Source organism: Thalassophryne amazonica, chromosome 22 (genome assembly GCF_902500255.1).
Source record: "Thalassophryne amazonica chromosome 22, fThaAma1.1, whole genome shotgun sequence".
Taxonomy (NCBI): domain Eukaryota; kingdom Metazoa; phylum Chordata; class Actinopteri; order Batrachoidiformes; family Batrachoididae; genus Thalassophryne; species Thalassophryne amazonica.
The window spans coordinates 5,583,926-5,595,990 of NC_047124.1; the positions used below are offsets into that span (position 1 = coordinate 5,583,926).

Sequence of the window (12,065 nt, forward strand, 5' to 3'; positions counted from 1 at the left end):
GATGAGCTCTTACAGAAAACTCCTGCAGGATATATCAAAAATAAAAGTCACAATGAGGCAGAAGTGACAGAATTATTCAAATAAGTTCTGAACAATGGAAAATTTTCTAAAAATAAATAAATAAAAATAACTTTCTCTCTCCCCAAAACCCATAAATAAAATAACTGAAATAATTCCATCACATCAGTTGAGAACTAAAATTTTTATGTTAACAAATTTTGATGCGATTCAGAACTTTTTTCTTATTTATTTATTTTTTTTAAACCCCCACAATGATTAAAACCTGTAAAAATTTAGTGATGCAAATTTTCATAGAGAGAATCAAAATGTCAAAATAGATAAATAAATTCGGGAGGAGGGGGTATTAATAAATATGAAATCAGAAAATCATCTCAGGTTTAAAGTTTCTGTTTGGGGGCAGGAAGTCATGTGATTGGAGTTTTTGTAAGCCTGCAGTAAAAGCTCCTGCCACTAGGCTGCAACACCAAACAGGAGAAAACTGTTGTGAATCATTACAAACTATCGGACTTTGAAATATTTCTAAACTGTAAACATTTAAACTTGTGTGTAAATTCTGGACCAGGTCAAAGGGCTGAGCCAAAATAACACCACTTTTAAAAGTCAAATCCATATTTTCTTGCAAAGGACTGAAACCACCAGATCTGTAATCGGTATGATGGTGGTGGTTGAATTAAAAATAAAATGGAACACTCAGTACAATTTCTCCACATTTAAACACTATATATATATATATATATATATATATATATATATATATATATATATATATATATATATATAAACCTTCATCCCAACATTTAAGTTTTTGTTCCAGATAATTAAAAGAGTTAATAAATATCTTAAATTCTTAAATTTGTCTGAGAAACCTACAGATACAAGCAAAAAATAGAATTAACTGTCAAAGCCAGTAATTATTTTGAATTTAGGAATCAGAAGTTCTGGAACAAAAATGTTTATTTGTCCTTTTGATAACCCAAACAAAATAAGTCATTTATTACTTTAATTTGTCATTTTTCTTTTTTTTTTTCCCCCCCTCTCTCTTCCTGGTGGATTTGAACCTGAGTGACAAAACCTAAAAATAAAAATCAGCACTTCAACATTAATATTTTTTAATAGTTCCTCTGTGGCTTTTATCACATAATATGAAGCGTTACAAGGCGAACAAACCTCAGCTTTGACTTTTTTTAATCTCATTTTCATCAAAATTTCTTCAAACTGGAAGTGACTTGAAAAACTTGTGTAAGTTAAAACATGTCAGAAATGATGAATAAAGGGAAAATAAGTTTAAAAACACACAAAACTATTTGAGGTAAATATGTTTGTTTCATTCTCCTCAGCGTACAGGGCAGGTGGAGTTTAACATCATGGGACTCCTGTTGGAGCTGCCGGATTAAAAATCTTAAATGTTTTTTGGTCACAACACAGAATGAGCGATCAGAAAACATCTGTAACATTTCAGTGACACTGAAGTAAACGTCACTGAAATCACCGTTAGAATAAAGTCAGAATTTTGTTGATAAAAATTTGTTTTATTGTAACACTGCAACTTCCATTATGTCTTATTAGTCGTATTTTAGTGTTAGTTGTAAACTTACAGTTTTAAAATTGTTATAACTTATTTTAAAAAAATTCTAAAATTGTGATTTTACAAGTTTTGCAACTTGACGTTTGAATTTTCATACTATGACATCTTTTATTAAAGTATTAGGACTATTGTAAAATTATGTCTTTACCTAATTAGCTTCTGTCTCATGTTCTTACGTCACAAGTTTTTCACTTTTTAAAAAAAAATCATGTGAACATTTCCCTCAAAATGAAAATGTCTCTTTCAAATTCATTTACTTCATTCTCCTAAATTACTTGTTGCAGTTACTGTCCAAAATCTCTTGGTGATAAATTTACAGATTTTAAGGGTTTTTCTTTATATTAGAGAAAAGCTTTTTTTTTTTTAAATTCCATACAATGGAGAAAAAAAAATGAACATGCCAAAACGATCCAGTTTTAAAGTGAACATTTGGAAGAAGAATCTTTCTGATTTCTCATCTTGTCATTTACAAACCTCTTAAAAAAAAAAAAAAAAAAACCTGACACAAAAGTTGTCCTTTGTGTCACTTTTTTGATCAATGTATGAACAAACTAATGTGGATTTTCTGTGATTTTTTTTTTTTTTTTTTGCCGTCTGTGCTCCTTGAAGCCTTAAATCGGACGCTATGTAACTTTTAACATTTTGTGTGTTTTCATCTTGTTCGCGTTCTTTTTGTTCTACATCAGCAAAGCTTCCAAAGATCCGTTTGTGATGACAAAAACACCGAACTAATTTACGTAAAAATGGAACGGTTCTCTTATTCTTCACTGGCAGTGACAACGTATGTTTTATACATGCACACATTATAAAAAAAGTACCAAGAAAACCAAAATGTTCAAATTAAATATTATCTTAAGTAGCAGATTAGCTCTGTCACTAGCTCATAAATATTTCTAACTAATTCATGTAAAACATTGTTAAACTCATAACTACACACATTAACATGCCAGAGCTAATGGCGAGACATGTTAGCATTTGTAATATTGAGGCTAGATATGGTTAGCTGATTTGGAACATGCTAACATGACTTCTGTAGTGATAAATGGTAAATGGACTGTATTTATATTGCAGTTTTCCATCGGCATCAGATGCTCAAAGCGCTTTACAATTATGCCTCACATTCACCTCGATGTCAGGGTGCTGCCATACAAGGCGCTCACTACACACCGGGAGCAATAGGGGATTAAAGGCCTTGCCCAAGGGCCCTTAGTGATTTTCCAGTCAGGTGGGGATTTGAACCCAGGACTCAAGCCCAACATCTTAACCACTAGACCATTAGTGATTACAAAAATCACCAAATGCTTCACGACGTACAACAATCTGTCCCTGAAATTCACAGCAGATAGAGACAGATATAACCACAGCTAACTTCAGTATGCTAACAATACTCACGTTTAGTGCATCATTATTACAGGAGTAAAGTTGGTTTAAGAAAATGTTAATTCTTTGAAGCATTGCATCAGACTAAGAATCTTGCACTAAATGTAACTAAGCTAATGTTGGCACGCTACCATTAACATACAGCTAATTTTAGCATGTTAATTTTCCCATGATGTGGACCCTAGTAAATATATTGGCACGCTTGCTAATGTATCTACATTACCTTGTAGCATTAGCTTGCTAACCAAGCAGCCACATTTTATTTTAGCCACACAACTGAGCGTACACAGTTTTCATGCTAACATTTAATTTGCAGTATTCCCACCTTTATTTCAGCATCTGTTTGCTAGTTACAGCCTAATAAATGTGATGCCACAGATAATAAATGCTCAGTTAAATTGAACTCGTAGCTATAACTTAACTGGCAATACGCTAGCATTACATAGACGTGAGATTAATAATAAATGGTAACATTAGCATTACATTACTATGAGCGTGACTTTTTTTTTTTTTTTTTTTGCACAGTAACAATTTGATAAAGCTACATGTAAATTTAAAAAGTGTCGTATTCTCTTCGTGATGGAAGATGGATGGAAGCCAAAAACTGTTTAATACTCCACCCGATCAGCTGGTGTAATGGATCGATTTGTACTTAAACGTGAAGCCATAATCGATCAAATCGCAGTTTTTTCTCCATAGTGTTCAAGCCGTTCACTCAGTCCTCCGCCCAGCAGGTGGCGGCATTTCACGCAAACCAGAGTGGAGATAAATTTGGTTTCTGGCTGAATGTATCCTGCTTTAGACCAGACTAAACAGTTTGCACTGGAAGATGCTTTTAGAACTTTTACAACCACGTTCTCTTTTGTATAAGTCTTCAAACGCTTTAATCACTTTTGTACACTGATGAATAATGTGCATGTCGTCTTCTGTTGTGTAGCTTCCAACTGTATGTTCATTTTCGTGCTTTTATTTATTAAAACATGAAAAAAAAAACTAGTGTTGACTTGTTCCTTATTGGTCTAATTTATTGGTCAAGTTTTCAGGAAATCAAGGAAAATTGTCAGCTACAAATTGTAGTTTAATTACAAAAAAAAATTTATTGCTGGTCCACAATTTGAAGGGGGGAAAAAAAATGTCAATTATTACATTTCTACAGCTGCTTATTCCAATGTAGAGTCAGAGGGGCAGGAGGCGGGGTCACCCTGCCCCATTTAGGCATAAATGTATCGCCACCGAAGTTCAGGATAAAAACAAAAGCAGTAAACATGTTTGTTTCCTTTTATTGTCCAATAAACATTGTGATGTCCCTGGAAAAGGACGAAGCCACAAAAATGGACACACACACAAAAGCCACTTTAGGAAACATTCACGTGTAAACTATGAAACCCTCCGACACAATAAATAGTTTCCATAGCCCCAAAAAATTCTCTGCAGGCGCACGGAGATCAGAACAGAGTCCCAAAAGAACCGAAGTGTGTTCAGGCCCAAACAGATGCTTTTAGGACTCGATCCTGATCCGCTTCATAGGAAGGAAACATCAACCTCTTTCACCAAAAATAAGATATCATTTGTAAAATCAAATTCACTGCATTGCTTTTACCACTTAAGAGGTTACACTTCCAAAAAACCCTTGAAGCTCCTCGCATAACTTTCAGATTCACACTCAAATGCTACAGAATTCATAACAGTAAAATTAAAACATACAATCTGACACATGATGGAGAACCAGGGCCACGGTTCGAAGGAGAATTTCTAAAAGAAATATTTGTAAAATAACCTTTTCTCAACTTTAAGCCTCACTGTTGAAATTTCATAATGTGGCATTTTGAGTGTTTTTGAAATCCAAAAAAAAAAAAATCTTTAATATTAGGCAAATAGTCAAATTTTACAGAAACAACAAAAAAAAGTCTCCTTACTGGGTGTTTGTTACACAGAAAAATCCTCATACCATTAGGATTCATTTAAAAATCTCATGAAATCGTATAAAACCATTTTTACTTTCAGAGTTTAACTGATTAAACATGAAACCTTTAGTTCAGTCATAGTGGGGGACAAGGTGGTGGGGGGAGGTCCCAAAGAGAAATGGAACATTTGAGTGTTTTCAGTAAAACCTCATGATTTCTTTGTGACTACTTGTTTCTCACTGATTTTTTTTTTTTCTTTTTTTAGTCCAGTTTCTACACAATGGTTCTCAAACAGCTGCTCAATTTGGAATGGTGTTATTTCACAAAAATATTCTCAAAAACCTGCTTTGTGATGCAACTCGAGTTCTGAAGATTAATTTCTTATTTTGGCAAAATACAAAAATGTTGATATTTCAAGAAAGTTGACATTATGAAAATATTCATGTAAATATTTCCTCTTCTACATTAAGACTTCAGTCTCAACTTTATCGCAATGACTTTACTCAAATTTTGATCCTCAGTTACTTATCCCCCCCCCCCCCCCCCCCCCAAAAAAAACAAAAACAAAACACCTGATTCCCTGTTATGTGGCCCTACAGAATCCACGGTCAAACAGCAGCGTCAAACAGGAGGAATGTCGAGAGCATCTCGCTTCTGAACATCTTCTGGCTGATGAGATTTATGATTTTTTTTAAAAATATATTCACAGTTTAAACAACTCTTATTGTGAAAACCAGGAAGCTGTGAGGCATGACACAAGCGCAAAAACAGCTGTCGTTAAGAAGTGGGGGGGGTGGGGGGGGTGGGGTGTCAAGTCTGATACAAGGTCACGACCTGTACGCTCAGGGCTTCTTCTCTTCCAGGATTTTGTGCAGCTCATCGGCGTCCTCGGCAGTCTTGACTCTGATGAGCAGCGGGATGGGGACGGGCGGCTTCTTGTCCTCGATGGGCGGGTTGGGAATGCACACCACCATGACATTGTTCTTGCCGACTCTGGAGCAAGGCATGGACGCCGACACGATGATGTTCAACAAGATGTTTCCTAAAGACGCAAAGACAAGATCAGTGCGGTGTCCGCGGGGTCGGGCCGGGTCCAGAGTACTCAGGCCAAGCTGGATCTGGTTCTCTTCTAGCTGTGACGTTGCTAAACTAAAGAAAACTAAACGTGTCCGCTGACGCGACTTCTCCATCTGAATCCTGCTTTGGGTCCACTCATGTCCTGGATTCATGCTGAACTGTTTTTCACAGACTGAAGCACAGCTGTATGTCCTCTGTGTGACCAGCAGGTGGTGCAGGACTTGTTTTGTTTTAAGCCTTCATAGTGCAGCAGGTAACAGAATATTTGCAGAGGAATCCTTCAAATCTGTAAAGAAGCACCAAAGTTGGCACAAATACTCCTTAGACATTACTCTTTTGAAAAAACTGAGTAGCCACTTGAATTTTCAGTAGGCGGCTAGGTAGGGGTCAATTGAAGAATTACACAGGGGTCAAAATTTAAAAATGCTTCAATCATAATGAAAGCTATACCACATTTGTCTGATCACAACGATACCAAAAAGGTATAGTTTGGACTATCTATGACTAAATGTTATGAAGTTATGGGGTAAAAGCAACAAGAATGGTGACAAAGGTCAGAATTAGTTTGTACAGGGGTCAGATGTTAAAGTTGCTCTAAATATTGTAAAATGTGATGCAAATTATTGGTTGAGTTAATAGGGTTTTAAAAAGGAATAGTTTGCACCATGTATCATGCTTAGTTATGTTACAGGGTAACATGTCACATGTCATAGAATCCAATGGACGTCAACCTTGCTCTACCTTTACCTTGCAGACCAAGCATTCAACACAGTCAAAACTATTTCATTTATTAATCCTATTAGTTCAACCAATAATTTAGACCACTTTTTACCAAAATTGGTGCAACTTTAACTTCTAACCCCTGTACAAACTGAAATTGACCTTTGTCACCATTCTTGTTGTTTTTACCCCAAAACATTCAGTCATAGATAGTCCAAACTATACCTTTTTGGTATCGTTGTGATCAGACAAATAATGTGGTATAGCTTTCAATATGATTGGAGCATTTTTAAATTTTGACCCCTGTGTAATTCTTCAATTGACCCCTACCTGGCCGCCTACTGAAAATTCAAGTGGCTACTCAGTTTTTTTCAAAAGAGTAATGTCTAAGGAGTATTTGTGCCAACTTTGGTGCTTCTTTCCAGAAATGAACAATTGTTACAGTGGTTCAGTTACAATCTGAACCACTATCAGTGATTCAGATTGTTTAAAACATTTTGGACCCAAACTCTGATTTTAAGGTTCAGTACAGAAACAACAACATGCAGAATTTGGAGAAACTTTTTTTCTCTTCAATATTTGTGGATGTTAAATGTTTGTTTTCTATGAAGATCTGAACTTTTTTTTTTAAACTGTCAAATCAGCTGTAACTAAGAATCTGCGTCCAGGATCAACAGCTGACTCTTTTCTGCTACAGAACAATCCAAATGTCAGTATTCTGGATGAAAACGTGAACATTTATAGTAAATCCAAAGACATTTAACGTACCGAGGTTTGTGTCGGCCCGAATGATCATCTGCGTTTTTCCCTCCAGCGTCTCCTTCAGGTGCAAAGTTCCAACTCCTTTCTCTTTGAACTCCGAGTCTTTCTTGTAGAACATTTTACACCTGAAAGACGTCACAATACAGAAAAACATCGTCAAGACACAAACTGCTGGTGGTTTTCTGTAAACTTTGTCAAGATGACATTTAAGCAGTCAGACTTACCTTTTTGAGTAGAAGGCGTCTTCCTCTTTGACCTCCCGGACATCGGGTTTGGGCGGCTCCTCCGTCTCTTCACTGCCTTCTTCTACGAGGAGAAAAAAAAAGTACGACTTTTGCGTTGCCGCTGTTCCTTTGAGCCTGCTTTTAAAGGTCTCAGATCTTACCTGTAGGCAGAGCGTTGTCCGGTTTTGACCCACTGAAGGACAGTGGCGCTCCAGCACTCGGAGCTCCGAACAGCGAGGTCTGGCCCGAGGAGAAGGAGAAACCGGTCAGAGTCGGTTTGGACCCTAAAGAACTCTGAACAGAGGCGTCCACCTTCTGACCAAAGTTAAAGGTGACGCCAGCAGGGGGCGGAGCAGGGCTTTTCTTTTCTGCGTCCTTTCCAAAGGCGAACAAGCTTGAGGCTGCTGGCGCTGAGCTGCTGCTGGAGGAAGAGGAAGCTGATGCCGCAGGGGGCGGAGTCACTGTGAGCGGCTTCTTCTCGTTGATGCTGCTGTCAGCCGGCACAGCAGATCCTGCTCCGTACTGGCGGTCGAGAGTGGCCAGGTGGCGCTCATAGTCCCTAAAGATGGGGTTGAGGTCACACAGTGGATTGCTGTTGACGTGTTTGGTGATCCAGTCGCGCACCGAGCAGTTGAGCGCGGTCAGTTGCTTCCTATACTCCTTGTTGCTGGTGCAGGAACTCTGTGTTGCACTCGGTGTGGAACCGTTACTCTGCTTAACCGCAAGGTCAACGGTGGGTGCTGTGGAGGCGGGGCCATTGAATGTTAATCCTGAAAGCAGAGAGCAGCAGAATCAACTGGATGTGGCTGGGAAAGCCCTGCCCACATCGTGAGCTGGCCGGAACTCGGCTGAAACACTGAAAAATGTGTTGAGTCATCAATGCTGAGACGTCTTTGTAGATTATGACTCAGTCTGGTTTTGACAACTGTTTTCAGATATTTACAATCAGGAGGGACTCTGATCAATAATCAGTTTATTGAATGGGTGAACTCACCTGTGCTTGTTGCTGTGGTTGCAGCGGGACAAGAGAAACTGCTGAATGAAGGAGTGATGCTGTTCCCGTTGGTCAGCCCACTAAGGCTCTTAAAGTCGCCACCGCTGCTCCCAAAACCAGAGAAAACCGTCGTTGTCGTGCACCCAGATGGTGCAGATGTGTTTAGAGAAAAACCCTTGAAACCTTTGAAGGCTCCACCTCCTTCGTTCTGTAAGACAAGAGCCCAAAACATAAACTTGAATGTTCGATATGTCGCAAATTTCGTCGCAGCACACGAGGCCATTAACCACAGATCACAAAACATCTCAAAGGTGGTGATCACCTTTCACTGTCCAACATCCCTTTAATCAAAAATATGGCGGTGAAGTGTCAGTGCGCTTTCTGACATCACACAGCCCAAAACCAGTCACGTGAAGCATGCGCATCCTTACCTCTGCTCCGATGCTTCGCCGTTTAGCCCTCTTAATCGCTCGGTTTTTCAGTACATCCTCGCTCGCGACTCTGAAGGTTCCAGCCTGGCCGACAAGACAGATGGCATCAGTTTTAAGAAAAGACATGTCACCAGAACAAAATCTTCAGTCTGCAGCAACACCACAACATACAGCAGAATAAAGACCCGTCCGGTTTCTCTCATATAGGCACTGGAACAATTAAAAATCTGTTTGCTTTGTTGTTTTCTGCAGACAGCAGTAACTCTTGAACCAGATATGGAGAAATAAAAGTATGAAATGTTCCAGAATTAAAAGTTATTGCCTTTCTGGTGTTTCTGCTGGTCGTGGCATCTACTCAGCTGGACAGAGCCAATCTGTTCCGACAGACTCACCTCATCTGCCTCATCCTCCTGATCCCAGTTACGGTCAGTTAACTGTTTATCTGCGATCCTCTTTGCCATCACAACCGTGCTGCAACGGTCAAACACAGCCCACGTTAGCTACTAACGACGTTTACTTACAGGTCAGCACAAAATGAATAAATAAACCCAAACAAGGACAGAGTCATTTAAAGAGCTTTAAAACGAGGCATCGTAGTGTGAATGCAGGACTGGTTTCTACTGATTTAAAGCAGATAGTAACAATTTCAGCACAGCTGAAAATTTGTTTAAAAGTTTCAAATGTGAATGTGACCCTGTTAGAATTTGACAAAGCTGAATTTTAGTATTTTTAATAAATTACTTAGAACTGCTCACAAGCGGTTTGTTAATGATACTTATTAAACAGGACTGAACCCACCAAAATTATTTTTCAGTCACAACAAAAACACAAATCAACTGAAATAATCAGATTTGGGGTCAGTTCCTCATTTTCAATTCTAAATTCCATAATTCAATACATTAATGGAGAAACACGTAAATGTAAAAATGAATTCATTTCACACGATTCTCCTTTTATTTTATAACATTCAACAGATGTTCAGTTCGTTCCAAACCGTTGACATAATGAACAATCAAGCACATTACTGAATTTTCATATTATGTGTTAAATCGTTAAAAACAATAATACGCCAAATGACTACATTAGCACCAGTGTCACAAACATTTAAGGAAATTAAAAAACGTCTGAAATGCCTGTAGCTCAGATTAGCCTTGAATTCATCCTTAAAAAACGTTTTGGTAACGCACAATAGCCAAACTTGGGACACTTACAACAGTTTTCCCTTCAATAACAGTTTAAATGAAAGTTGTTACGCTTTATTTAAACCGCACGGGCGCGAAGACGTTTAATTTTACTGACACCGGAGCTAAAGCTAACAGGCCCGCTAAAAGAGCTAATGTTAGCAAACCTGCACACACTTAGCTGTGCATTATATATATATATATATATATATATATATATTCAATGTATTAAAGCCATACCTTCCAGAAAGTGTAATTCCAACTACGACTTTAAAAATCAGAATCTGCAATGATGCCGCGAATCGCACCGGAATGACGACACGTACCGACCGAAGCGACCGGCGACGAGGCGAGCGTCCTTCTTCTTCGTGATCTTTTTAACGTTGGTGACACAGTGACAAAGATCGTTACCGCCACCTTCTGGCCAGGAGTACGTACAGTGAATGTTCATTTATCATATTTCTTTATTGATTGCGGACAGTCCAGGCCCCAAAACATCGTCTTCTTCTTATGCTGACGGTGGCCATTAAAGCACAGTCATAGTCATATAGAGTTGTGTTTCCTGGGTGAATTAAATTCAAAATGTTTTTGTTTAAAGCTGTTGTACCGAAAGATTTGCTGTTTCAGTTATCCACCAGGACCATTTTGACTCCTCATCAGCTTCACAATTGTTGCATTCGGGACAAAGATCACAGATCAAACTATCATCTGCAAAGTCAAAGTCATAAAACTCTTCCTCACTCAACAAGCTGGACTCCACGATCCAACGTGACTCACAGTCCATACAGGTATTAAACAGATTAGCCTCCAGAACACATCCCTGAGGAATGCCAGAATACAACAGGAAGGAATCAGAAACCCTGTCCACACATTAATTAATCTCACTAACAAATTATTCTAACTTTATTTAGATAAATGGAGAAAGTAAACAATAAAAAGGTATCAGAGGGCTGAACCAAAGACTGCACGCTCTGTGCACTGGGATAAATCCATGTCTGATAAACTCATGTTACCAATCAATCACAAATGTTGTGATGATCAATATAAACTTTAGATCATTTCTCAAGCCCTTTTGGTTGCAGAGATATAGCAAAAAAATAAATAAATGCTTTTCGTGCCATGTTTTTGTTGATCTTGACTTTTGCCTGATTCTCCCCAAAAGCTAATCATCTCAAGATAACTGTCCAAGTAACATTACCACCAAGTTTGGTGAAAACCCATCCAGCTGTTTTTTAGTTATCTTGTGCAGAAACAGATGAATACACACACAGGACAGATTACAATCCTCTCCACACTGGCACACAGGGCATCAGTGAGTCAGATCCAGATATTTGAAGAGCAGCAGTGTGGTTTTATTATCAGTGCAGAATGTTCGCGAGGGCTCGATGAGGAGGATGTCCTCATGAGTCACAGCATCAGACGCAGCTCTGTCCTTCCTCTACTTTTGGTGTGCATGTGCATGTGTGTGTGCTTGTGGAATTTTTACCCACACAGCCTTTGTCTTCAGCTAAGTGATGGTTTGGGACTTTGTGAGGTGATCTGAAAAAGTGACTCCGTCAAAGACTCAGGATGTGGCTCAGGATGTGGCTCCGGGGACAGTGGCTGAAGCGGCAGCAGATGGCTCGTCTCCAAGCTTCAGGATCCCGGCCGGCCTCGCCAAATAGGAACAGGTGCTGCACAAAGTGGGAAGTGAGCTGTGGGGCCTGGTGGCAGCAGAAGACTCTTGACCAGCTGGTGAGGAAAAAAAAGGAAAAAAAAAAAGAAAGAGCACAAAAAAGATGAAAAA

General features: G+C 38.7%; 1 protein-coding gene and 2 long non-coding RNA genes across 5 annotated transcripts; 1 reads left to right on the forward strand and 2 right to left on the reverse strand.

The window, feature by feature from the left end:
• Nucleotides 1-1,217: 1,217 nt before the first annotated feature.
• On the reverse strand, nucleotides 1,218-2,932 carry LOC117504303. Its single transcript, XR_004558760.1, has 2 exons — nucleotides 2,875-2,932; nucleotides 1,218-2,636 (listed from the first exon to the last, which is right to left on the reverse strand). It is a non-coding gene; the product is annotated as an uncharacterized LOC117504303 (long non-coding RNA).
• Nucleotides 2,521-3,971, forward strand: LOC117504302. Its single transcript, XR_004558759.1, has 2 exons — nucleotides 2,521-2,638; nucleotides 2,878-3,971. It is a non-coding gene; the product is annotated as an uncharacterized LOC117504302 (long non-coding RNA).
• A 279-nt stretch (nucleotides 3,972-4,250) lies between these two features.
• On the reverse strand, nucleotides 4,251-10,667 carry nup50 (nucleoporin 50). 3 transcript variants are annotated; one of them, XM_034163735.1, is made up of 8 exons: nucleotides 10,520-10,667; nucleotides 9,491-9,569; nucleotides 9,099-9,182; nucleotides 8,668-8,875; nucleotides 7,835-8,443; nucleotides 7,674-7,755; nucleotides 7,456-7,574; nucleotides 4,251-5,932 (listed from the first exon to the last, which is right to left on the reverse strand). In XM_034163735.1, the coding sequence occupies exons 2-8, from the start codon at nucleotides 9,557-9,559 to the stop codon at nucleotides 5,733-5,735; spliced, it is 1,371 nt and encodes a 456-aa protein (XP_034019626.1). In that variant the 5' UTR covers nucleotides 9,560-9,569; nucleotides 10,520-10,667; the 3' UTR covers nucleotides 4,251-5,732. The 3 variants fall into 3 exon arrangements, with proteins under 3 accessions (XP_034019626.1, XP_034019629.1, XP_034019630.1); XM_034163738.1 differs by having other exon boundaries at nucleotides 10,588-10,646; XM_034163739.1 differs by having other exon boundaries at nucleotides 10,610-10,644.
• Between the last annotated feature and the right edge of the window lie 1,398 nt (nucleotides 10,668-12,065).

Excerpts from the sequence above, each read along its gene's own strand:
- nup50 (XM_034163735.1), bottom strand. The coding sequence starts at position 9,559 with ATGGCAAAGAGGATCGCAGATAAACAGTTAACTGACCGTAACTGGGAT. Across the intron at positions 9,183-9,490 it reads AGGAGGATGAGGCAGATGAG|GCTGGAACCTTCAGAGTCGC; the intron begins GTGAGTCTGTCG and ends CTTGTCGGCCAG. Across the intron at positions 7,756-7,834 it reads GGACAACGCTCTGCCTACAG|AAGAAGGCAGTGAAGAGACG; the intron begins GTAAGATCTGAG and ends TTCTCCTCGTAG.